At 46.1% G+C, this 26,527-nt stretch overlaps 3 protein-coding genes and 1 pseudogene across 5 annotated transcripts; 1 reads left to right on the top strand and 3 right to left on the bottom strand.

The window, feature by feature from the left end:
• The first annotated feature begins 257 nt into the window (after positions 1–257).
• Positions 258–26,527, top strand: part of LOC136526928 (cinnamoyl-CoA reductase 1-like) — an 87,498-nt pseudogene continuing 61,228 nt past the window's right edge.
• LOC136528611 (cinnamoyl-CoA reductase 1-like) lies at positions 4,716–5,868 on the bottom strand. Its single transcript, XM_066521571.1, has 4 exons — positions 5,724–5,868; positions 5,424–5,593; positions 4,923–5,314; positions 4,716–4,851 (listed from the first exon to the last, which is right to left on the bottom strand). The coding sequence occupies exons 1-4, from the start codon at positions 5,866–5,868 to the stop codon at positions 4,716–4,718; spliced, it is 843 nt and encodes a 280-aa protein (XP_066377668.1).
• LOC136526925 (cinnamoyl-CoA reductase 1-like) lies at positions 13,581–15,414 on the bottom strand. 3 transcript variants are annotated; one of them, XM_066519494.1, is made up of 6 exons: positions 15,257–15,414; positions 14,991–15,163; positions 14,718–14,903; positions 14,275–14,437; positions 13,965–14,151; positions 13,581–13,841 (listed from the first exon to the last, which is right to left on the bottom strand). In XM_066519494.1, exons 1-6 carry the CDS (start codon positions 15,393–15,395, stop codon positions 13,709–13,711), a joined length of 981 nt encoding a protein of 326 aa, XP_066375591.1. In that variant the 5' UTR covers positions 15,396–15,414; the 3' UTR covers positions 13,581–13,708. The 3 variants fall into 3 exon arrangements, with proteins under 3 accessions (XP_066375591.1, XP_066375589.1, XP_066375590.1); XM_066519492.1 differs by having other exon boundaries at positions 14,991–15,414; XM_066519493.1 differs by having other exon boundaries at positions 14,718–15,163.
• LOC136526926 (cinnamoyl-CoA reductase 1-like) lies at positions 18,568–21,811 on the bottom strand. Its single transcript, XM_066519495.1, has 6 exons — positions 21,676–21,811; positions 21,414–21,583; positions 21,091–21,279; positions 19,861–20,023; positions 19,569–19,755; positions 18,568–18,700 (listed from the first exon to the last, which is right to left on the bottom strand). Exons 1-6 carry the CDS (start codon positions 21,809–21,811, stop codon positions 18,568–18,570), a joined length of 978 nt encoding a protein of 325 aa, XP_066375592.1.

The raw sequence follows: 26,527 nt of genomic DNA, 5'->3' as shown, positions 1-26,527 counted from the left end.
TTTTTTCGCCCGCCCGAGTGCGGTTTTGGGGACGTTGGGTCATATGGGACGCGTGTGAATGTGTGATCGACGCGTGTCAGCAGAGCAATCCGGTGTCGCACGTCTTCTATGGTGCGTAGAATTTTCTTTCTAGTGCCACCGCCCACCGCCGCCGCCACGCCTAGACTGCTCGTCCGCTCTAAACTGTGGTTCTGTGGGCTTGCCGTTCACTTCTTCAGCGGCAGCGTGACAACGAGAGCAATCAAAAGCCGAAAGCAATGGCGGCGGCGGGGAAGACCGTGTGCGTGACCGGCGACGGCGGCTTCATCGCGTCGTGGCTGGTGAAGCTCCTGCTCTCCCGAGGCCAATACGCGGTCCGCGGCACCATGCGCGACCCTGGGCATGTTTAGTTGGCGAAATTTTTTAAGGAGATGGTATCGTAGCATTTTCGTTGTTATTTGATAATTAGGTCCCGTTTGGCAGGGCTTTTCCATCGGCTTCAGAAGTCGTTTGGAGCCGTTTTCTACCAAACGGGATAAAGTAAAATAGCTTCACTTGTGAAGCCCCTAAAAACATGATCTCACAGTGATTTGGGGTGGGATGGAGAAAAAAAAAGTGGTTTCTCCCTGCTCCTCCTCCAGGCCCCTAAAAACATGTTCTCACAGGAAAGCCATTTTGTCAAACGGTTTATCAAAACCGCTTCAGCTCCACCGGTGGAACTGTTCGTGGAGCTGAAGCCAACAAAAAAAAATGGCTTCACTAGTGAAGCGAAGCCCTGCCAAACGGGACCTTAGTGTCCAATCATAGTCTAATTAGGCTTAAAATATTCGTCTCGTGAATTTCGTCTAAACTGTGTAATTAATTTTATTTTTTATTTATATTTAATGCTTCATATATGCGTCCAAAGATTCGATGTGACGAAAAATCTTAAAAAATTTTACAAAATTTTAGGAATTAAACATGCACCTGGTAAGGCTCTCGGACCTCCCTCGTGGATCCGTCGCGATCCCTGCTGGTTTCTTAGCTTCGCAGCGGCGATTCTTGTGTACATGAACACATGGGGTTGGGGTATACTTTGTCCGTCCCGAAATAAGCGCTCGTATCCAACGAATTTCAAGTTTAACAAAAAAAAATATACAAAAACGTTTTAACGTTGAGCTCTTTTACGGTGGTTGGTAGAGTACCACGATACTTCTAGGTATTTTCGTTTTTTCTATTTTCTAGTCATTTAATTGAGAAAGATTATTTACAAAATTTGATTTTTTATTATTAAGGATATACTAGTTATTATTTGCAACATCCTCTACCGACCGATTTTGCCGTCGCCCGCGGCATCGCCGCGCTGACGCTGCTAGACGTGTCAAAAAAAAATCGACCCGTGGGGATAAGATAGCTCTCGAACATTGCGTTTAAGAAGAATACCTTCTCATATAGGTTGAGAAAACTCTCGAACCTCTAACTCATCCATACACAGCGACATCACAACTCCCGTAAGACTAGACTAGCCTTAGACCTGTGATTTGACGTGACACAGACGAGAGAATTTTTTTTTAACACGCTGATAAACTACGCCTACTCCAACCAACAAATCCGTCCCAAGGTTCAAACTCTGGTTACAAGCGCACAGGCAGACCAACTGCTCTAGCGCGTTTGCTTCACTAGACGTCAGGGGCGATTCCGGACTGGCTGGGCTCGCTGCCGCAGATCGGTGAACTGACGCGCGCTCTCCAGCAACGAGTTCGCCGGAACAATCCCGGTGCAGCTCATCAACTGCTCAATCTCTTAAAGCTCTCATTCGACAATGGTCAAGAACGGCAAGGTAAAGCTCTCGCTCGATAACGGTCAAGAACAGCAAGGGCCGGGCTGCGGCGGCGGCTGCCTGCGCAGAACGACGGGATCATGGCGAGGTCAAGAATCTAGTGGCCTGCAAGCTCGGCCTAGCGTTCCTTCTGCTCGTGTGTTCCCTTAGCTTCCGTTCAGCTCCCAGCAGTGCTAGTACGGCGTAGTCTACACCGAATTCCGAGAGTGCGAACTCGCCTTGCCTTGCCGGAGTTGAACAAGAGGCACAGCTCTTCCTTACAGACTTGCAGGAGCCAGGAGAGGGGCGTGGCCAGCACAGCATCAGCACCGGTGCCCGCGTGCAGGAACGCCAAGCTTATTGTTGGAGCTGCGCACGAGGCCACCGCTCCTCGGCTGGCCTGTGCCGTGGCCTCCGGGGATGCGTGAGCAGTCCGGCGGAGACAGCCGCAGGTCCACAATGATCCGGATGGCAAATTCCAGTTTTACCCTCAAGGAAGATTCGGAAATGACTTAACAAAATAATAAAAAACTAGATGTGGTCCACCTATTTTAGTACTGGTCCTAGTAATTTTGGTACTGTCCCTAATTATTTAGTACTTCTCAGTACTTGTACATATACCTCCTATTTTTCTACCGTTTGATTTCTCCCGATGGATGGTCTATTTTTTTTTCCAACCATTCTAAAAGTTCTCTTTAAATGATACCAAATCCTGTTATATATTTTCATAGTATAAACCTATATATTTTCACAGTGAACCTTGTTAGAGATATAGATGTCAATATATTATTTTTTTATAAATCTAGTTAAATTTAAAATTGGTTGGCTTCTCGAAATACGAGACGTATATTTATTTTAAAAAAAACCTCGACCTGCGGGGGTTATGACGGCCCCCGGGTTTCCCTTTAAGAAGAAGATCTTCTCACACAGATCGAGAAAACCCCCGAACCCCCGCCTCCATCCTGACGCAGCGGTATCCGTTGCCCTGTGAGAACCGGGCCGGGCCATAACTGTGCTTTGGCACATGGAGACGGGCGAGGGGATTTTTTTAACCTCAGCCTGAAATTCGCTCCCACGGGGAGTCGAACTCAGGACCTGAGGAGTGCCGCTGGGTCACCTAACCGTTTGAGCTATGCGACAGAGGGAATATTTGCGTAGATAGAATTCATTTTTTTCTTGTATTGAACAGAGACAAGGGAATGTGCAATCATCTTGGAATTTAAAAGAAGCACATTAAGATCCAGATTCTTTTCTAACTATATTGTCCTGACTCCTGAGGCGTCCTTAGGAGCTGCAAGGTCTAGCCTAAGCAGGGGCGGATCCAACGGTGGGGCGGGGAGCCCCCTATCCATACCGGAGCCGTGGAACCTCCTGTGGAGCCTCCATGAATTTTTAGACAAAGTTCTATAGTGTAGGGGGCTGAGACTTAAGATTGAGCAGCAGTGTTGTTCAACCCCCCTGAAATATTTTCTGGATCCGCCGCTGAGCCTAAGTACTTCATGTTATTAAAAATATACTTGGATACAGGAGGAACTGGGTGTCATCTTGAAATTAGTAACTATTCGTTACGATCAACATGGAAAGGTACGGCAAAATAACTGATGTAGAAAAAGAAGTTTACTTCTGTTTGGTGAAAATATTGTAAAACAGAAGTCACATTGTTTCTAACCTGAAAATGAGATACAACCTCAAATAAATGCAGGGAGAGTTCAAAAGTTTCTATAGTAATATACATGTTTTATATCAAGTACACACCGGGGATACCTACACTTCGTTCTTTGCATTCAAAAGAAGTTAAAAGTTCAAATAAGGAAGTTGAACAAACAGAAAAAAATAAAGGAAAAGAACACTCACAGCTGACTCAAGAAAATTCATGGCCTGATTAAATAAAAGCTGAATGAGTATCTTTTTTTTTTCTTATGACGGACCAAGAAATTTGTTATATATATGATGAAGATATATCTTGTTTGTGCTCTAGGTGCTAGCAAGAATGCTCATCTCAAGGTGCTGGGAGGAGCTGGGGAAAGGTTGCAGCTTCTCAAGGCTGATTTGTTGGACTACAGCAGTGTTGCATCAGCAATTGCTGGATGTGAGGGTGGCTTCCATGTAGCTAGCCCTGTCCCTTCCGGTCGGTCCTCCAACCCTGAGGTGAATTTGTCAAGGACATCTATTTCATATTTTGTTTCCTAAAGTTTTGAGGTCAAATAAGGAGGTATAGATGGTTTGATGCGGTTATTTCATAGACTGCTACCGATGCTATTGCTGGCAAGGCTTTGCTTGCTAGGCTTTTAATTATAACTTAGACATATGGAATTTTCTTAAGCATTTTCATAAACAGAAAAATTTCAGAATTCTCTCAAATTATCAATATTCTTACGAGACATGCTGGATTCATTGACTATGTAGAAACAGGTGTGAGATGGGTAACATTTTGACCATTCCTTCAGGGTATTTGTGTTTAACTATGACTCAATAAATGGCAATAGACGCCTTGTTCGTTTGGTCTTGTTTGGCTGATAAGCCATGACTAAAAGTACTGTTGGCTGATTTGGTGTGAGAGAAAAATACTGTTCGTTGGCTGAAAAAGTACGGCTTATAAGCCAAACAAGCTCAAACAAACAAGACAAAAAAAAAACCTTTCTGATGCCATGCCCATGTCACCTGTTATATATTGTTCGTTTTTGTTTGTCCAGTGTTACTACTATGTAATTATACAAAGAAATTGTTTTTTTTTTGCGAAGAAGAAATTGGTTAATTTATTAATGAACATGTAATAACATGATAGTTGTCCCTTTGTGCCTTTTACTAAATATTTCTGATTTACAGGTGGAGGTCATGCCTTAATTATTATTATTGTCATGCATCGTCACCATTTCATTTCCACGTCAGTTTAATATGTTATTACAGTTGACTCCAATCTCCATGACGACATCACTCATCAGTTCTTCAGGATTCCAGCAGCCTTGTACGAGTCGATGGTGTCCCTCAGAGTTTCCTCCACCGCCCTGAACTTCCACCCCAGCGCCTGCAGCCACTTGGAGCTGACTCCCTTCTCGTCTTCCATCTGAACAAACCTGCAAATGGTCGTCGGCAAATCGTGAGTTACAGAGGGATTTTAACTTGATGCGAGCCATCAGGTTCTCACTTCCTGGGGTAGTGCAGCTTCAGGTCTGGGTGCAGGCTGCTGACGAGGCCAACCATTTCAGACACCTTCATGGAGTGCGCGCTACAGATGTATCGCCGGCCAGACGCCTCCGGCGTCTCGTACGTCAGGACGAGAGCGTCCGCGACGTCGCGCACGTCCACCATGTTCCTCCTCTTCTCATCGGTGTTTTCTCCTGCGCAGTAGTCCTTAGTGGCTCTGCAGTAGTCCTCGTCCGACCAACAGTCTTCGTCGACGACGGCGCCATCGGGGATGTTGGGGTTCGCGATCACCGCGGCGACCGACGACACCACCACGACGCGGCGGACGTTGGCCGCGTGGCTAACCTCGAGCACGTTCTGCGTCCCGGTCACCGCCGGAGCCAGGACCTCCACCTGCACGCAAGTCACACTTATATATTTATATATGCATGGATTAGACCAGAGCAGATGAAAGAATCTGCGATTATTCTTCTTTGGATATGAGGATTTGAAGTGCTGTTACATCGGGGTTCGTGGGCTCGACGGCCTGAACGGGGCTGGCTACGTGGAAGACGCCGTCGCAGCCAGCAACGGCGGCAGCGACGCTGGCACGGTCCAGCAGATCGGCCTTGAACAGCAGCAGGCGCTCCCCGGCGCCGTCCAGCGCCATCAGGTGCGCGTTCTTGGGATCACCTGCATCACAAATTGTTTGATCTGATCCGATCAATCTCACTGCAGAAAATCGAGATCGATCGGTCGGCAGAGGTTGCGCGCGGCGCCCTGTATCGATCAAGGGGACCAGATCGGTAGAGCAGGAGCTTACTCGGGTCGCGAACAGTGCCGCGCACGAGGTAGTCGCCTCGGGAGAGGAGGAGCTGCACGAGCCACGAGGCGACGAAGCCCCCGGCGCCCGTCACGCACACCGTCTTCATCGTCCTCGTCTTGCCCGCATCGCCGTCGCCGTCCATGGCTGGCCTCTCTCCACTCTCCTCGCCAGCCACCGCGCGCTAGTCCAGCACACGGTGGCTGCACCTGCCGTCACGCGTTGCCGCACGTGGCTTATGAGCACTGACAAGTGTACCGTGGTTCCAGTTCAGAGCCTGACACTCGTGCAGCATGGAGGCCAACGGACCGGCCGAAGTCTGAGCGTCAAAACAAAAATTCTCTGACACGCCCACGCCTCCCAAGCGATTTTTTTTATATTTAACACTTTTTTATAAAATAATTTTAAATTTAACACTGTTTAAATTTTTTTTTCAAAACTAACACTTTTGGCCACGCCCAAAACAAAAATTCTCTGACACGCCCACGACCCCCACACGATTTTTTAAAATCTAACACTATTTAATATTTTTTCTTTAAGACTAACACTTTTGGCCGCGCCTATTGCCATGGCGCGGCGAAACGCCTGTGCCGCGTCATGCATGGTGGCGCGGCGAGAGTGGTGATGTGGCGATGACCGGGGCGCTGACCGGTGACGTGGCAGGGTCTGTCGCGCCACCGATCTTGGCGTGGCTCTGACGCGCCATAGCGCACGGCGCGGCAGTCCTAGGTACATATCGCCTGCGAGCCGCCGCCCTCCCTCTGTATGGCTGCTTGCCCGCCTTGCATGCCCGCCTCGCCGCCGCACGCCGCCTGCCGCACCTGCGGCCGCCCGCCGCGCCCGCACACCGCCCGCCGCGTCGGCCGCGCCACGCACGCCGGCACATCCCTCCCGCCGTGCCGACAGCGCCACGAACGCCGCCCGCCGCGCCCGCACGCCACCACGACGACGCCCGCACGACCACGACGACGACGCACGTCGGCAACGAGTAAGATTGATTAAAGCCCTAATTAAGTGCTAATTTCGGTTTAGGCGTTCCTGTAATTAGGTTAATTAAGATCTTGCCTAAGTATAAGTTCTAACAATTGGTATCCGAGAAGCCGCTTAGCCTAATTCTTGAACCCTAAGACCTAATTAGTGTTTGGTTAAGATCTAAATAGCCTCGGATTTGTCTGATTCAAAGTTCTTTAAGACAAATCAGAATATAGGGTTTCGCTTAAGCACCGAGAAGGAGGGGAGTCGAATCAACTTCAACACTAAGCTCTAGTTTTTTCCCAAATCCGAACCCTAGGAATGCAAATTACCCAAATCCGGTAACAATCCCCAACCCTAAGATCAGTAAGACGCTTTTCACTTATCTTAAGAACTAAGATGGCGCCGTCGGGCTCCTTCATGAGTTGGCGATGGCCACAAAAGGGAGCCACGTCGCCGCCCTGCTATGTGCGTGCGTGGTCTCCGCGCCAGGGACGCCCGCCGCGCCAGGGACACCCGCGGGCATAGAAGACGAGGGCAGCAGGTCCATACATAGAAGTTGCTTATTTTTCTAGTGAAGTTGTTTAATATGTCTGTTAATGTTACTTTGAATATATACATGTGCTTTCATATTGTGTTTGTATTGCATAACAAGTAGTTCAAATTTTGCAATGCTACATAATGTTAATTTGAATACTCTAACCCTTTGTTTATCAATTTATAACAGGATGACCCCTCCCACGCAGCACCCGTTATACCCCTTTTTGAGGTGGAGTACGACGAGCCACACCGAGCACACTTCTTGACTGATACCGGCGCAGAGGTGCTCTTGCCTCCTTTGAGGACTCACACGGAAACTAGGGCGTACTAGTGGGACGAGCGTTACGCGCCGTACATACGGCGTGCCGGCTTCCTCGAGCTTGTCCGTGTTGTCAACTACGGTCTTCCGCCCCTTGATCCAGCACTACTTACTGCAGCTATAGACATATGCGAGTGCCTTTATTGTACGTAAACATTCTTATAACAAATTTGAGGTAACTAATAGTCGTTCTATTCTTATAACAGGTGGAGGTCTGAGACCCACACGTTCCACTTACCTTGCGGCGAGATGACCTTGACCATGCAAGACATGAATGCTATCTTTGGCCTTCGGTTGGGGGGACTTCCAGTGATAGGTATAGTTGACAACGATCACTGGAGGGAGCTGGTGGCTCAGTTCACTGGCTTTCTTCCACCGGACGACGATATTTCCAAGAAAAATAAGTGAGCAATTAAAGCCTATTTAATACTTGCATTGCTTTCCTGCAGCCATCGGGTCTCATTTTCTTTGGTAAATTTCAAGAAAAGTTCCGGTGTTTCATTGTGGTGGATCATAGAGCACTTTGATTACTTGGACCCATAGGCTGATGAGGCTCAGATCGATAGGTTCGCTAGAGTGTGGCTCTTGCACTTCCTTGGTGCTTTCCTATTCCCAGACGCCTCAGGCAACACCATCAGCTAGATCTTTTTTGACATACTACGCCAGCCATGGGATAACATATGGCCTGTTCGCTGGTTGGTTTCTAGGTTGGTTTGGACTGGCTGGTGCTGGTTTGTTGTGAGAGGAAAACACTATTGGCTGGCTGGTTTGGGCTGGCTGAAACCAACAAGCGAACGAGGTGATAGTGGCATACAGCTAGGGTAGAGCAGTCCTGGCATGGACGTATCGATAGCTATGTGTTGCCTACCGTCGCACCTCAGGGTATGAAAACCTTGGGGTTGCTCCTACCTACTCTAGGTTTGGTGTTGGGAACGATGGCCCATTGGAAGGCCCCTTGTTACTGGTTTACCGATAAGTACTTCGATTCACTATATTCTTCGAGGCAGTTACATATGATGGAATTATTAATGGCTAATTCATTATTGTGTTCAATGCAATATTGGAACGGGTAGGATACACTCTCTATAGCTCTGTATATCTGGACGCAAGCAGAGTTAGTTAGAGAGAATGCGAGGTGCAAGTACAAGGAGTACACGGACTATCTCGACGTCCTGACACAGCACCAGGTTACACTCTCTTTACTATCATACATGTGTCTTGTTCGATGTATACTATATCACAACCTAACTCAATTATGAAATGTTCAGGTGCATTGGTGTCCTTGGGATGCTCCGGAGCTCCAGTATTATCTGAGTCCTGTCACTAGGTATGAGTCAGACGAGTATCGCTGCAACGTCCCTCTTATTTTCTTCCACGTGGTCGAGATTCACTTACCCATCAGGGTTTGCAGGCAGTTTGGAAGAATGACAGGCTACCCACCACCGCTTTACTCCACCAACCAAGAATTGCACGGGTGCGTTATCGATTAATAACAAAGCTACAATTCAAAGGTGTGTATGGTACAACTAACAATCGTTTTGTTGCAGGTATGACCGTAGGAAGAGGTACAAGATCAAGGATTGACGCATGACACACAACGCGTACATCCAGTTGTGGTAGACCAGGGACCAACAAACGATTGATGCGGGTCCCCTACACAACCAACACACCTTCGACGAGTACCTACGGTGGCTTCACAGGTCTACGATGACACATATCAAGCCCCCATACACTGAGGAGACGATTAACGAGGACAACGAGGAAGATGTGATCGAAGATGTGTACGATGTTGCCACTACGGACGACACACAACTACAGAGAGCTCCGCTTCAAAGATACGTGGTAAGATACTCGAATGGTACAATTTGTTATCCATTTGGTATTAAGTATGCGTATTAAAACTGTCCAACCGCGTTTATATACCCAGGCGACACAATTGTGAAGGCTGTCCAACGAAGCATCGTTTCGGCTTCACGAGTCTAGAGGGCAAAGGCCAGACATTCTTGAGGCTTTTGTGGAGGTAAACATAAACTTGTCCATTCTGAAAATGTTTCTTTAGTATATATGTGTTTGGGAAATGAACTAACTTTAACGTCTATTTATGCAGAAGGTGAAGAAGAGCTGCAGGAAGCTAGCTCAGAAGCTGAGCTGCATGGACACTCCTTGGGTGGAACCCGATTAACCCGGCGCGGTCGGGTGGCACGTCTTCTGGCTCTTTGAGGACACCAGCCGACTCTTCTCAGGCGGTGACAGGTGCCGCTTCCGTAGTGTGTATACCACCACATCATAGCGCTGGGAAGGACCCTACAAACGAGGAGGAGGAGGACGACGACGACGACCCCCCCGGGATTCCGCATATAGCACACCAGGGGGACGATTGGCAGTAGGACGAGATCGGCATATCTCAGCTAGGTGGTGCCCTGCTTGGTACCCAAGGAGCCTCACATGTAGTAATAAAGGTAGTTTCTTTAAATACGTAGGCTCCATGAACTAACGAGCATACATATTATAAGTAATCGTGCATATCATATACTTGCAGGGTACGAGCCGTACGCACCGGCAACGCGACCACACCGATGTTGGCTACACTCCCAATGTGTTGCCTACAAATCTTAAGAGACAGAGGCGTCCGAGGGATCCTTACACTCCTAGGACTTAGTTGGTTATGTCGAACTTATATTATCGTCTGAAACCTATGTCGAACAAATGTTACGTGCTAACTTGTCAACTTACGTACGGACTCTATTTATTTGCTTCATATTCGTTTCAATGCGTCGCGACAGCACTGCCGGCGAGATTAACTAGCAACTAGTTCGGGAACCGGCAGTCCCAGCATATCTCACCGCTGGTGGCCAACGTCTTGACCCCGATCCTCCTGAGCTTGGTCATCGCTGCCACGAAATCACCGAAGAAGGCACCCTGGTTGGACATGTAGTAGTCGACCGTGCTACATGACCTCATGTCGGAGTAGAGCACCTGGCTGGAACCTAGGAGGCCCTTGTCGACCTACAGGTTCTGGTAGAAGGCATTGTCGAAGCCCACCGGCGAGGGGTCGAGGAAGGCGAAGGCGTTGGGGTCGGAGCTGCAGGTGTCGTTCAACTGCGAAGCAAAGCCAGGGTCCATGGTCGCGTCGCTACCGATCCTCACTGACAGCAGCTCCCGTTCAATTGCAATTGAGGCTGGTCTTCTGTCTGCGTCCAGGTCCTGCCGCGCCGTGGGCCTTGGCACGTCAGTGCCGTGCCGTGGGCTATGGCGCGTCAGTGCCGCGCCAAGATCGGTGGAGCAGCAGACCCTGCCACGTCACCGGTTAGCGCTCCGATCGTCGCCACGTCACCCCTCTTGCCGCACCACCATGCATGGCGCGACACATGTGTTTCGCTGCGCCATGGCAATATGCGCGGCCAAAAGTGTTAGTTTAAAAAAAATAATATTAGATTTAGAATTAGTTTACAAAAAATATTAAAAAAAGCTCAGTCCACGGTTGGCCCATGCTACGGCCCACATCAACTCATCTTTGCCCCACAGATTCTCACGTGCAAGCTGTCAAGATGCCATACATATATCATAGGCTCATAGCCTAATTTTAAAAACCCGAAACAAATCAGTTTTAGGCCATGTTTGGTTTGTGCCCCCCTAAATTTTAGTCATCTAAATTTAGTCCTTAGTGACTAAAAGGGACTAAAATACCTTTAGTACAAATCAGTCACAAAGGACTAAAAGGTCAAAAGTACAGAGGTTGCCCCTCATCAATGCACTCCAAGTCCCCCTTTAACCAAATAGAAGGGTATTTTGGTATTTGTATAATAGCTTTAATGCCCTTTAGTCCTCTTTAGTCCCTGAAACCAAACAGGGTAGGGCTAAAGTTTAGTCCTTGGTTTAGGTGACTAAAGTTTAGGAGGTCCAAACCAAACAGGGCCTCAGTAGAAGAAAAAGACTAAGGCCCCGTTCGCTTCGCTGAAAAACAAGTCGAAACACTGTTCCAGCTGATTTGTTGTGAGAGAAAAACACTGGCTGAAAAAAGCTGAAAAAGACAGATTATAAGAGAAGCGAACATGGCTTAAAAGGATTTGAACCTGGTACATTGGATGATGAATCTACATTTCAAATCAAGAAGATAGACTATATTTTAGGGAAAGAGTGTGTGTATGTGCTTTCATAAGGACATGTACTAAATCTTAGAAGACATAATAAGCATTAGTTATCACTCCGTTCAAAATTGTAAGATATTCTAACTTTTTAGATACATAGTTTTGCTTATGTCTAGATATATACAGAGTAAAAATTATGTATCTAAAAAAATCACAGCAACTTACAATTTGGAAGAAGGGAGTATTTAATACCTTGTCTTATAAAAATACTTATATATATTATGGGATTGTTCAACATAACAGGCATAATAGATACTCTGTAGACTCTATCTAGTTGCGATAATGGCCCCATTCGGCTTGCTAAAACTTGGTTGAATTGACTGAAAAGCACTGTTCTGGCTAAATTGTTGTGAGAGAAAAGCACTGTTCTGGCTAAAAAAATAAGCTGAATAGTGCGGATTATAAGGTAAGCCGAACGGGGCCAATCTTATTTATATATTTATATTTTTCATCTATATTTTTTCCTTTGCACGGCACCATTGTGTATTTTCAGTATTTATTTAATTGAAACCTTAGCTTAAACTTGGCTTTTGTATTAGCCCATATCTAATGACAACGGTTTATTTTTCGGTGCACACGTTCGGTGTATTTAATTGAAGCCTATTATATAAGCTCTTATTGCATCACAACGCTCAATATTTTGAATTCGTTATATCACAGAATTATAGTTGTATTGTTTTATAAATATGGAATGTTAAAAAATAACTTAGAAATATTAATACGACATAATGTTTAAATCAAAATATATAAACTTACCTTTTAGAAAATAACTTCAAATATTTATTATCAGAGTAATAATATACCTTAAAGTGGGTTGTTGGAATATTTTCGCACGCTTGATAAATTATTAAAATAATTATTTATCCTAATATAAACTCTCCCCATCCTAAAAAGAATGTAAATCTTGTTTTACAAGGATTCAACCAATCTTAAGTTTGGCTAAATTTATAGAAGATATAGATCTTTAATTAAGTTTATTGTGAAAATATATTTCATGATTAATCTAATGATACTTATTACGTATCATAAACATCAATAGTTTTTGGGAAGCGAGATTTACATTCTTTTTGGGATGAAGGGAGCACATATTTACTTTGTCTACAAGGCGGAACATATCATTATGCTTACTTTTAAATTAACCTAGTTGTAGAAGGTTGTAATTTAGAAATATATATAGCATACTTTATGGATTATTAAATTATTTGTCACAGTAAATGATATTAGTATTCACATGTAGATTTGAGAGATATTTTTGTTTCTACATTATAGCGCCTGAGGTGAATAATTGAGATACAAATTAAATGTTTTATTTTTTATTATCTTTCATAATGGCAGGGATGAATAATTTATAAAGCAAATATTAGGGAGTTATTTCAAATGATATTTCAAGGTGGAAGAGGTGGATAGTTTAGATAAGGAGTTATTTTGAATTATCTTTATAGGTGGATATTTTAAATTATTTTTCATAGTGGCAGAGTTTGGTAACTTTATATATAAATTTAGGGGATATTTTGAATTGTCTTTCATAATGAAAGAGGTCGGTAATTTTTATAAAATAGAATAGATCTAATGGTTATTATTGATGATGATGCTGATTATAGCATATACTACATTAAAGGCTAAAATGTTTCTAACTATTGTTATAATTTCTAGGATATATCTTTGTTTTCTAGTGCATCTGATGAGAATTATCGTTAAGTATCCATTAAAGCCTCTAATTAGCGATGGTAAGATAAGATATCATACATTTTGTGTTTGTGAGCGTCATGTTTCATGTCTTTTAGCTCAGAGCCACCATTTCTTATGTTTCAAAAGTAAGATATTAAATTAGGAAACTAAAACACCGTTAACTATGGCGCCATAATACACGGAAAAATGTGCCCCTTTCGATTTTTATTACATTACCCGTCTCAGTTCTCAAGTCAAGGAAGTTGGAATGTTGCACAAGACAACAGCTTTGATTTTCAAAATGCGAAGGTTATACAGAACAGGGCACTGTGTTTTCTTCAATCCAGGACACCTGCCGCCGTGAAGGATTCAACGCTGTCCCTGAGGGTCTCCTCGAACGTCCTGAATTTCCAGCCCAGCGCCTTCAGCTTCTTGGAGCTGAATAAAGGCTCATCGCTCACTTGCACGAACCTGCCATGCATTTGCCTTGGATCAAAACGCAACCTATGTACTAGCAGCTTGCGGTTTTATGCACTGATGGCTTGATTGCTAGTACAAGCCTATAAGATAACCTTGCAGTATGTTTCTGCTTACTTGGTAGCATGATTGTAGGCAGGGTGCCAGTTCTTCAGCAGCGCTATGACATCAGACACCTGCCTTGCATTTGCATCGCAGATGTACCGTCCAGACGCCTCCGGAGTCTCGTACACCAGGAGCAGAGCATCGGCGACGTCGCGAACATCCACGAAGTTCCTCAGCTTCAGTTTCACCTCATGATCTCCTGCAGAAAGCGGTTACAGTTACAGGACTCGTCTGGATGTACTCAAAGCGGCTAAGATTTCAGTTCAGAGTTTCAGACTTGGAGAGCACAGCAAAGTGAGGCGGGGATTCTTATTAGTAGTACCTTTCAAGCAATCGACTATGATGGAGCTGCTTGCGTTCACTGTCGACTGCAGCAAGGGCCCGATCACCAGGGATGGGCAGACTGACACCACATCTAGTCCGGTTCTCTTCGCGTAATCAAATGCCTCCAGCTCTGCCAGTGTCTTGGAAAGACAGTACCAGTTCTGGCAGCGGAACGACAGCAGACAAAAGTGTTTCTCATAATTAGGTATGCAAATCTAAAGGTAATACGACTTGACAGCATCGCTATCCACAGCAATGTCATGGGTGTTTGTGAAATCTATTTATACTTTGTCTGTTAGCTGTTTACAATCGGTCCTAAGTAGTTAGCTGTTTACAATCGATCCTAGGTATACATGAGCGAAACACCCGGTGCAAATCATCGATTTTCCTCGAGTTGAGGGGATGAGAGGAACAGGGTGCATGTGAAGCTTTTGCTGTCACCTGAGTGGTTCTGCAGAATTCGACATCAGACCAACAAGCTTCGTCCATGACCTCGTCCTGGGGCCAGCCAGGGTTCACCATTACGGCGGACACGGACGACACCACGACAACCCTCTTGACCTTGGCCTCGGAGCACGCCTTGAGGACGTTCATGGTGCCCTTCACGGCCGGAGCGAGCAGCTCTACCTGCAGCAACAAAGATTGAACAGACGCATGAGAAAGCCGAGGGAAGAAAGAGGGCAGCAGCGGGAAGGGCGAGCTGAGGTGTGTTGCCTCGGGGTCACCGACTGGGTAGGTGCTGGGGACTGGGGACGCGACGTGGAAGACGCCATCGCAGCCGGCGATGGCCGCCGCCACGCTGCCGTAGTCCAGCAAGTCGGCCCTGAACAGGCGCAGACGGTCCGCGGCGCCGTCCATCGCCGCCAGGTGCGCGTTCTTGGCGTCGCCTGCGCACCACGCACAGATCGTCCAACATGTAATCATGTACGCACGCACACGCCAGTTCACCGGGAACAAGAAGACAAGCAGTGATTTCGTACCCGGATCACGGACGGTGCCATGGACCACGTATCGGCCGCTGGCGAGGAGGCGCTCGACGAGCCACGAGGCCACGAAACCTCCCGCGCCGGTCACGCCCACCGCCGTCCTCGTCCTCCCAGCTGCGCCTGCGCCTTCCATTGGTACCGATCACGACGACCTACGGGGGCTCGTCTTGTTTCCTTAGAGTCTTAGACTGATTCGGGTGTCGAGAGGATTATTATTTATTACAGTACTTGTTGTTATTAAATATACGGTCGGCCGTATTGACCTCGTGCAAATTGTGGCGGTTGACAATTTGGCGCTAGTCGGCGTCCCTTGATTCCTGAACTACGAGGATATAGCACAATGGTTGATTTCACACACACACAAAAAAAAAAAAAAAAGCTCACTGGTTGGGCAGAGAACTCGGGGGGATCCTATGTGCATGCAGTACTTTGTGCTGGGTTTCGGCAAAACTCAGCTTCACTTGCTCCTTCCATTCTAAATTACAAGTCACTTTAACTTTTTTGACACATTTATTTTGCTATGAATTTAGATAAATAATATGTACAGATACAGAACAAAATAGATGGGCCAAAAAAAATCAAAGAGACTTATAATTTAGAACGGAGTGAGTAGTTATTTTTTTATTTCAGTTCTATAAAGTAACTTCACCGGTGAAGCTAAAACTGTTTTAAAAAACGTCTGATAAAACAGCTTCTTAGGGAAGATAGTAGAGAGAGCTAAGGAAAAGCTAATATTTTCGGCTTCACTTGGGAAATTGTGCATGTGAGAGAAGCTGGAAAAACAACTTAGAAGCTGTTTCATCAGATCCTATTTGATAGGAGAAGCTAAAAAACAGCTTTGTGAGGGTGGAGAAGCCCTACCAAACAGGCTCTTCATTTTGCACACCTGTTTGGTTGAGCACCTGGCACACAGTACCGTGCTACCCGTGCGATGGTACGAGCTCCAAATTTTTACGGAAAAATACTATAAGTAGGTATGAAAACGGATCAGATCAGTAATGCCTCTCTCATATTCTAATATGTTTTTCTTTGTCAGATTCGGATCAGAGCAGATAATACATGAATGCGGATGTGGATTTCTTCGAATGTCAGAACTGGTACAAATATAGAGCGGAGTCAAATTGGATACAGATTTAAATAGTCGAATAATTTATATATACATGTCAAGAGTTAATTTTGTAAAGAGCCAATAACAGATAGTAGAAAATAATCATACATTGATTTCAAGTTGTGGCTATCGCACCGACTGCAATTAGCATTAATAGGCTATCCTCACTCATAAATGATAAGTTATTAGTCAATATGTAATAACAGCCAACAAGATCTCAATTCAAAATCTATAACGTCAAACAACGACATCACAAAACAAGAGTTCTCAACTAAAAACTTTTTTAAATCCTCAATTCCTCTAGGTTTTTGTCTAGGAAGATAAATTATCGGATATTCTATTCTAAACGTCGGATAATCCATATAGAATTTACGGATAATCTATATTTGCCGGATTTTGCCGATTCCATATCCTATCCCACTTCCGCACATAATCGGATTTGGATGACCCATATCCGCATGGATATTAAAAGTTCTCCATATTATTAAAATTCAGATTTGAATCCGAGGGAAACCCGTAACTATAATTCATCTGATAATCAATATTCTATACTCCAATTAACATTTTTTTGTTGCGAGTCCATGACAACGGTAGGTGCTGAATCTAGGAATGGCTACACTACTTCATTTGTCCGTTTGTCTAACCTACTTCGGAAGGGCTAGTGCCCGATGTCCGACCGTAGGAGGTGTCCGGACTTTGCTCTCCGTTCGAATGCATCGCGCCCATCGCGCACGCATAATAGGGCGGTAATAGGCAGGAGCGCGCCTGCCTGACCCCACATGCGGATGCGCACCGCGGAGGCGTCTTCCGGCCTCGTCAGGCGCTCGCATGGTGACCCACGGCGGTGCCCTAGAAGCAGTAGCAGGCAGCTGCTGCAGGCCGGCCACCGGGGCCATTGCAACATGTGCTCCCCAGTTGAAACACTTGCAATATACGACTAAAAAAGATGAAACACTTGAAACATACGATTGAAACATGCGTGTATAGCCATAGCAACATATGCAACATCCAGATATACTTTTGCAACATCTAGATGAAACACTTGTAACATACATATGAAACACTTGAAACATGCATGTTATGCAACATCCGCATATACTTCTGCAACATCGAGATGAAACACTTGAAATATACATCTTAAAACAACTGAACCATACATTTGAAACATGCGTATATTGTCATTGCAACATATGCAACATCCCAGAATCTACTTTTGCAACATCGAGATGAAACAATTGAAACATGAGTCTGAAACGCCTGCGTTGCCGGCCAACCTGGTCATTCCCTAGCTGCCTAGCGGAGACGATGACTTAGTGAGATTCAATTGTTTCATCTGGAGTATTTGTAGTGGAATATAGGACTTGAGATTCCCTAGCTGCATAGCCGAGACGGTTACTTAGTGAGATTCAATTGTATCAAACTGCAAACAACACAATGTCATGGAGAGTCGGAGGGACGTTGGAGAGTGCATACTGATAAGTGCCAAACTGTCGTAGTGCCATAGATGATAGATCCATCGAAAACTTGAGATGATTGGTCCTTGGAGGCTAGCACTCAACGAGTAAGTAGCCTAATTCCTAAACATATGTAGGTAATTAATCGACCATTTATCTTGTATTACCGTTAAAAATATTTCTTTCTAGTAACTACTCAATACCATAGGTTAGTGCTATATAGGAGTATTATATATGATTAGTAACTTATTTCTATTTTTCTAGACCGTCGGTGCCGGCACGACCCTAGTCGAAGGCATTCGATTTTAGGCGTCTTGTGCTTCCATGCAATGCAGGCGAGCGGCCGGCAGCAGAGCATTGCACGGGCGGTGCCCGGCAGCAGGGTGTGGGTACTTTTCTTCAATATTTTAATCAATTTTTACCGTTGGTTTTGAGCTGGCGATGATGAAGATGATCATCATCGTCAAAGCACAAAGTCAGCGGTGATGATGATTCTATAGTAGTACATGACTTCCTTGATTCATGATATTCAAATTAAAGACTCCAACAATAACATACATTCATATAAATTTGATATACTACTTATTATTGCTATTGCCCAAATGCCGCTTATTACATGAAAAAACTTTGATCCCTTTTGATGCTTACATTACTCATCCCAATTATCGATCAAAGACAATGATGTACTGTATGAGGCAACGACTTTGATTTTCAAATGCGACAGGGAATGAAGTAGTGTTTCCTCAATCCAAGACACCTGCTGCCTTGAAGGATTCAACGCTGTCCCTGAGAGTCTCCTCAAACGGCCTGAATTTCCAGCCAAGCGCCTGCAACTTCTTGGAACTGAATGGAGGCTCGTGGCTCACTTGGACGAACCTGCCATTGGTTGGGGAACAAAATATGTATATGCAATACGTCAGATTGCATTGACCATGCCATTTCAAATTCACCCACCATGCCCCAAGAGAAATCAAAACTTCAATGGAACCGCATGAGCAACAACATAAGATAAGTACTAAGGATCACTGTCACTATTATGGCATTCTAATTGCTGTTTGGGATTTTGCAGAGTGTGCGTGCCGCACACGGAACCACAACAACTTGGGCTGGGCAGGGTGTGCTTACATGAGAAGCACTTATGACATTCTACTGAACCGGCCCTGAAGATCGATTTTGACCGTTAGTAACTGAAGATCGATTTTGACCGTTAGTAAAAATCATTCCTTTACTTGTGTCAGAGCTCTTCTCCATGAGAGGTCACATGATAATGGCCATGTTCGCTTGTCTTAAGAGCCGTATTATTTCAGCTAATGAATAGTGTTTTTCTCTCACCACAAATCAGCGAACAGTATTTTCAGCCATGGCTTTTCAGCAAAGCGAACAGGGCCAACATCCTTACATGCTCCTTTTTCCAATTTAGCAGTTTGATATAAGACTCCATGCTCTTAGCTAGGATTACTAATTTCACAAAGCACAGCACAGCATATAGCATAATGGGTTATGTCCTGCCTTTCCAAGCAACAAAGAACACTAGTACGACATTCTAAGTACACTTGGATACTTATAATCAAAAGTACCACAATTACCTTGACGTCATGTGCAACATTAACTAGTTTTTCGCACACTTGGATACTAATAATCAGAACTAAACGAAACTGAGTTTAGACAAACTTAGATTAACTTATATGTATGATCGGAGTTCGGAAGAAGCAACACGATTGCTGATAATCAAGAACAGGCTTACTTGGTGGCATATTGATAAGTCGGGTACCAGCTCTTGAGTAGCTTTATGACATCAGATACCAGCCTTGGGTGCGAATTGCAGATATACCTCCCAGATGCCTCCGGACTCTCGTACACTAGGAGAAGAGCATCAGCGACATCGCGAACATCCACAAAGTGTCTCAGTTTCATTTTCACCAAGCGATCTCCTGTAAAGACATAACACAAACCACATTTCAGGTCTCAAATTAATCCAACAGGATGTGCTACAAATTGTGCAAGAATTCATCAAAGGAAAGAAAAAAGTAGTAAACCTTTGAGGAAATCAACCACGACCGAACTGCTCGCGTTCAGTGTGGGTTGCAGCAAGGGCCCAATCACCAGTGATGGGCAGACTGACACCACATCGATCCCAGTTCTCTTGGCGTAATCAAATGCCTCCCGCTCTGCCAGTGTCTTGGAAAGGCAATACCAGTTCTGGAAGAGTGAAGAAATTGGGAGAGAACAAAATTAGAATGTGTGTGAAAAATCACATGTTTTGCAGGTTTTAAAAGGAAAAGTTAAGAACCCTTCCAATCAGAATCATATGCATTCCTTGCTGTCCGAATGACCTATAATCCAGCTGGCCCGTTGGAGTGCTTGATTAGGCACAATTAATACAAGTGACTATTTGTCTCTGATTCTCTGGCTGAAGTCACTGACATTACAGTACAATAGCTGAATATGCACTTTTCCCTACAAAAGTTTTAACCAAAATCGATCTAGCTAGCACCAAAGCACAAGCAGCATCCCTATCATTGTCACTCCACAGTCGACATCCAGTGATTATATGTACTTTTCTGTACGAAGGTTTCTTTCCGCGAACACATAGGAAAACTATGTGTCATTATGTCAAAGGAGAGAAATAGCTTTGGTTACGACCTACTATAGACACAACAAAACAATCAGTTAATAAGACATGCGTGTGTGTGCCACGCGTAAGGGTTTGTTTGACAGAGAGGGATTGTATATGGGCCAGTTTGTTTCAGGACCTCACTTTGCCACGCCACACATGCGACTGCAACAAAAGTAAGGCTGTTTATTTGATTAACAAATTAGTTGTGGTGTGCCACAAGTTTCTCAACTCATTCACGTATCAATTCTCGCTACAATTGTGGCGTCCATTTTCTTTGGCTCATCTGCGGCGGCGGTACAACCAACGTGGCATGTGCTGGTGGTAGAGATGGCAGTGGGCCCCGATCGCCTATTCCGCGTGGAGAATTCTCCTTTTAGGAGACAGGGACGAGACCAATTTAATCTCCACTCGAATTGAAAGAGAAATAATTTAGTTCCTGTCGGGTTTACGGAGACAGGGATGGAAAACCATCCCCTGTTCCCGTTCCCCATATGCATGCCCAACGAACTCAGTCTTAGTTGGTGGAGAACCAAATAGGGCCTAAGTTCATCAATCAGCTCATATTTGTTCATGAAACATGGGTAACACAATATTAATATCAAATTTCCCAGAGGGCACGCATGCAAAGGGGTTCAAGTTGGTTTGTGACCTCAGTGGTTCTGCAGAGGTCGACGTCAGACCAGCAACCTTCGTCCATGACCTTGCACTCGCCCCACTCAGGTTTTATCATCACAGCCGAGAGAGACGACACCACGACGACCCTCTTGACTACCTCGGCCTCGGAGCACGCCCTGAGGACATTCATGGTGCCCGTCACGGCAGGAGCCAGAATCTCGACCTGCAACAACGTCAACATATGGAGACGTACGTACGGTGACCGTCTGTCTCCGATGGAGATCACACGAATTGAAAAGGCATGCATTGCATTGTCGAGGCAGAGGGGAGAATTAAAGGGCGCGAGAGTGCTGGTGCCTCGGGGTCAGTGAGGGCATAGTCGGGGACGGGGAAGGCCACGTGGAAGACGCCGCCGCAGCCTGCGATGGCCGACGCCACGCTACCGTAGTCGAGCAGGTCGGCCTTCAACAGCCGCAGCCGCTCCGCGGCGCCGTCCAGCCCCAGCAGGTGCGCGTTCTTGGCGTCGCCTGCGCACGAATCGATCGTCATACACACACTCACTCAGTCGCTCAAGCTCCTCAGGACGGTGCCGTGGATCCTTTATCTATCAACAAGTTACCGGGATCGCGGACGGTGCCGTGGACCATGTATTGGCCGCCGGCGAGGAGGCGCTCGACGAGCCATGAGGCCACGAACCCGCCCGCGCCGGTCACGCACACCGTCTTCATCGTCGTTCCCCCGCCTGCTGCCTCCATTGCTACGGTAGGACGATAGCCTTGCTTTGCTTGTATATATATATCAGGAAAATAATTAATTTACCTTTCCTTAGTAGTCGTATTTATCTATTTATTATATTTCTATATCTTGTATGGTATTGAGCTAGGAATGCGCTGGAGCTACTTTAGGAATTCCATTCCACAACAAAAAATTGCTGCTTTTCTTTAGTTATATTATATTTTAATACGATGCTACAGTACAAAAACGTTGCTTGCAGATACTGCGCTCGTGCCATCTTGTACAGTTGTATACTTCATACTTGTATGACAAGCATAGCGCATGCTGGGTGCATGCGTATATACAACAAAAGGGGAACCTGTTCCTGTGGGCGGCCTGTGTTTTTTTTTTGCACATGTCCCTGAGCCTGAGCACGCCAGATTACGAGAAAGCAATTATATCCGCAGTATTGAGTGGGACTTCACACTTCAGTACATCCTTGCTGATATTAATTATTCACTGGCATGCATGATATGCATCCATCCAAGAAAATAAAGTGAGAGCAAGGATAGTTCGGAAACCATCCCTTTGCTGGCTATATTGTTAGAGATATTTTCCTTTTCGTATGTACCTGTTGTACAGCTCATTGGATACATTACTTCCTAACATATAGATTCTTTAGTTGTTGCATTAGCAGACAAGGGAACCTCTTAATATCGGCCTCGCGTACATATGGTGGGTTTACCTATTGCAACCAGGCAAAATTTTTTTCCTGGCCCTGTCAGGGAAAATGGCTAATACCTTCAAAGAACGCCGTCCGTGACGGTTACCGTCAGAGATACGCCGTCAGGGATAAACTTACGGGAAAGTCCATCTTCCTGATAGAAAACCGTCATCAATTGATTCACGACGGTTATAACCGTCAGGGAAGGACTTCGGCGTCCGTTTTTCCTTTCCACTCCCATACCTGATCAAAAGACTGCACCTACAATCCAATTAGAACAAATTACATGTTGGTCCAATCACTCGAATCATCTGCTCCCTTGATGGAATCTACCTGCAAGAAGATACAGACTGGAATTTTGATGGGAAAGGAAGGGGAAGCAAACAAGGCCGAGCACCACTACCCTAAAATCTCGTGGCATGCATATCTACAAGCTTCTTTTTGTGTATGATTTGGAGAGATGAGGATGATTTGGTAGGGAGAGGGAGATCAGAGGAGAGGTAGGGGTTGCCAGCGTACTATTGTAAGTACCTGCGACAGCGTGGCGGTCCTGGTGGCAGCATCGAGAAGTGAGAGCGGAGAGTGGCGATTGGCAGCGCCGGCGGCCCAACGAGTATAGCGGCGGCTGTCAAAGGAGTTGGGCATGGGGACGCGCTTGTGTTCGGCATTAGACCATCGGCGGTGGAGGTCTTGGCGCCGGCGCCCGACGGTGAGGAATGAGAGGGGGCTAGTGCTTTTGTGAGGACGGAGGTACCATAGAGATGAACAGATTTGGGGGAGATCGAGAGAAGTTGTGGCCTCTAGGGCAGAGGAGAGGATAAGGTTGGCGGAATTCTTTTTATCTGGCGCGCTTTGTACTTGAGCAGTCCACGCCTTTTTTAGCCCTTCTCTCTGATACGTGGGCCAGAAAGGGAATTGGAGCGCGCGCTGAGTTCTCAGAACCCTCATGCTCTGCTTCTTTGTCGTCAGCCTAGAGGTCTACAGCACCGTTGTCGATGAGGTATTGCTCCAGGTGGATGCGGAGTATGAGGCTAAAACCCCCGCATCACGCCGCCAAAGATGTCTTGCGCGGCGTCGCCGTCTGCTGCGGTTGCCCCATGGGCCCGAATTCTACTAGCCATGGTGCTCCTCTCCATGTCACGCCAGTCCAGATTTGGAGCCTACTACATGTATGATAGCACGGTGCCATGGTGAAGAAGCTTGGTCAGGGGAGCGAACGATGATACTGCCATCTCCACCCTCCACCACGTCACATGTGGTTTCTCATTTGAACCACATGTGAAAATTGTTTAGCAATATATTTGTGGTGAGATGGTAAATAAGATTAATCCAAAGGGGAAAGTTATAGTTAGAACTTACACGCTTATATTTTTGCAGAAAAAGTCCCATAACTTACAACATTGGGGCTTGGCCTAGACGCGAAAATCATTATTTATGCACTTCTTTTTGGCCGATTTGTACAAACGACTCTTCACTAACCACCAATGTGTTTTTTAGCGGTGGTGGTGTTTGTGAGGTTATTTCTTTATTTTTCAAAAAAAGCTTCGATTACAGTAGCTTAGAGCCCGTTTGGATCCTTCACTCGGTACTATGTAATCTTACCGAGCGAGGATAAGGAGAAAGCTGCTTGTTTGGATTTCTTGCCAGGGTGTCACAGGACCGATGCAAGCAAGGATTTCCTTGCTAGCAGGGAGAGCCAAATGGCCCTTCTGACCTGGCAAGGTTCTACGAGGTAAGGCTAGTGAGGCGAGTCAAGGCTGGAAAAGGAAACAAGTAATGTGTTAAAGGCTTGCCACGAGGTAAAAGTTAGGCGAGTTGTGGTGGTGTCTATTAGAATATGAAGCATCTTGAAGATGAAACGTTCAGTCATGTTTCAGTTTCGTACCTTAATTGTAATCTATATATACTTGTACCAATGAATGGAAACTCAAGGACTTTTACTCTTCCTATTCCTATGTTCTCACATGGTATCAGCTAGACCCGATCCTCCCTCTTCTTGACCCTTCCTCTACCTTCGCCCCTCTGCTATGCACGATGACGCCAAGGCGGCTGCTGCTGCCATGGTCGCCGCGATCGTGGCTGCCCTCCCTCCCTCCTCCTGCTACCCCAAGCATGACCTCGGCACTCGCCACCATCAACATCAAGAACCACATCCCCTTCGCCCTCGAGCTTGATCCCCCAAACTACTCCACATGGCGAAAGTTGTTCCTCACCCTCGTCGGCAAGTTCGGCGCTTCGTCTCACATCGATGGCACGCCGGGGCCTGAAGAGCCCGATGCAGCCTGGCTAGCAATCGACAGCTCCATGCACTCGCTGATCTACTCCTCATCGTCGCCTCGCATGTTGTGTCTAATCATGGAGACCGGTGCTTCTGCTCACACGGTTTGGACCAAGGCGGGAATCTCTTCCTCGACAAAAAGGCCTCTCGGGCTATGACCCTTGAGGCGAACCTCGTGAAGTGGTGTCCTTCGCGCCGCATGAACCTGACGGTGCAGCGGTCCACGATGCTCGCGGCCCCTCCATGTTGAGCGTGTCTACGGCGCCCCCCTACAACGACATTGGGCACCACTGTTGCTGGTCCCGCACACCAACCTAGGCCTCCTACTGGCGGTCCAACTATTGCTGGTTTGACACACCCGCCTGGGCCTCTTGCTGGGGGTCCGACATCGGGACCTAGCGGCCTTCCAAGGTCCCTGATCACCTAGGTCTACTCGCGCCGGTAGCCCTCGCCCTCCACCTTGGCTGCGACATCGTCCTCTACCTCAGGTGTCATACCAGCTGCACAACGCTCATCAAATGCGCCAATTGTTTGTTCCCCCCATTGTTAATCAGCATGCCATGCAAACTCGGGGCAAGTCAGGAATCAACCAACCTCGCCAAATCTTCAATTTGGCCGTGGTTCCAGCAGACATCAGCGTGCTTCTCAAAACATATCAAGTTGCTCTCTCTGATCCCAATTGGAAACTTGCCATGGAAGAGGAATATGGAGCTCTTATTGCCAATCAAACATGGCATCCTATGCCACCACCACCGCATGCTAACATTGTTTTAGGCAAATGGCTTTATCATCATAAGTTCAATGCTGATGGATCTCTCGCTCGATATAAAGCTCGTTGGGTAGTGCGTGGTTTCTCTCAACAACAAGGCCTTGACTATGATGAAACGTTCATTCCTATTGTCAAGCCCGCAACAATACGCACGGTGTTATCTCTCGCCGTCTCCAATGATTGGCCTATTCATCAATTGGATGTCAAAAATACATTCCTCCATGGCACTCTCAGTGAAACTATTTATTGTTAGCAACCCCCTGGATTTGTTGATCCGACTCTTCCTGATTACGTATGCAAGCTCAACAAAGCCCTATATGGCCTCAAGCAAGCTCCACAGGCTTGGTATAGCCGTTTCCAAGCATTCATCACATCTGTTGGTTTTTGGGCTTCTCAGTGCGATACTTCGCTCTTCATCTTCGCTCATGGAATGGATGTGGCCTATCTTCTTCTATATGTGGATAACATCATATTAACTGCCTTGTCATCATCTCTTCTTTAGCGCATCAATGGCTCCCTATAGCATGAGTTTGCTATGACTGATCTAGGTCATCTACATTACTTCTCGGGGGGTTTTGCTCAACGATCATCAACAGGTTTGTTCCTTTCACAAGCCAAGTATGCCGCTAAAATTTTGGAGAAGGCCAATATGTCAAATTGCAACCCATGCTCCACTCCAATTGAGGTCCAGTCCAAGCTGGACCACTGGTTGCTGATCCTACTGTATATCATAGTGTCGTAGGTGCCTTGTGTCGGGGACCAATACTAGGGTACTCAAAGAGGAGGAGCTAATAACCATCCACATTGATACATTTGAGTAGTCAGGAGCATGACTACAGCTCCAACCGACCCTCAGGTGCGTAAGCTCCACCTCGCCTGACCTCTGAGGCTGCGGACTCTGCCTCACCCGACCTCTAAGGGCTGGTTCTGCCTCGCCTGGCCTCTGGGGAAGGACTCGGCCTCACCCGACCTCCGAGGGCTGGTTT

Source organism: Miscanthus floridulus, chromosome 19, assembly GCF_019320115.1.
Source record: "Miscanthus floridulus cultivar M001 chromosome 19, ASM1932011v1, whole genome shotgun sequence".
NCBI classification, from domain to species: domain Eukaryota; kingdom Viridiplantae; phylum Streptophyta; class Magnoliopsida; order Poales; family Poaceae; genus Miscanthus; species Miscanthus floridulus.
Note: the sequence above shows the minus strand (reverse complement) of the source record. Positions and strands in the feature narration are given on the sequence as shown.

Coding starts and splice junctions, on each gene's coding strand:
- LOC136528611 (XM_066521571.1), bottom strand. CDS start 5,868: ATGGACGGCGACGGCGATGCGGGCAAGACGAGGACGATGAAGACGGTG. Junction 5,594..5,723: donor CGGCACTGTTCGCGACCCGA/GTAAGCTCCTGC, acceptor TTTGTGATGCAG/GTGATCCCAAGAACGCGCAC. Junction 5,315..5,423: donor TCGAGCCCACGAACCCCGAT/GTAACAGCACTT, acceptor ACTTGCGTGCAG/GTGGAGGTCCTGGCTCCGGC.
- LOC136526925 (XM_066519492.1), bottom strand. CDS start 15,395: ATGGAAGGCGCAGGCGCAGCTGGGAGGACGAGGACGGCGGTGGGCGTG. Junction 14,904..14,990: donor ACCCAGTCGGTGACCCCGAG/GCAACACACCTC, acceptor TTGTTGCTGCAG/GTAGAGCTGCTCGCTCCGGC. Junction 14,438..14,717: donor AATTCTGCAGAACCACTCAG/GTGACAGCAAAA, acceptor TTCCGCTGCCAG/AACTGGTACTGTCTTTCCAA.
- LOC136526926 (XM_066519495.1), bottom strand. CDS start 21,811: ATGGAGGCAGCAGGCGGGGGAACGACGATGAAGACGGTGTGCGTGACC. Junction 21,280..21,413: donor ATGCCCTCACTGACCCCGAG/GCACCAGCACTC, acceptor ACGTTGTTGCAG/GTCGAGATTCTGGCTCCTGC. Junction 18,701..19,568: donor ACTTATCAATATGCCACCAA/GTAAGCCTGTTC, acceptor AACCAATGGCAG/GTTCGTCCAAGTGAGCCACG.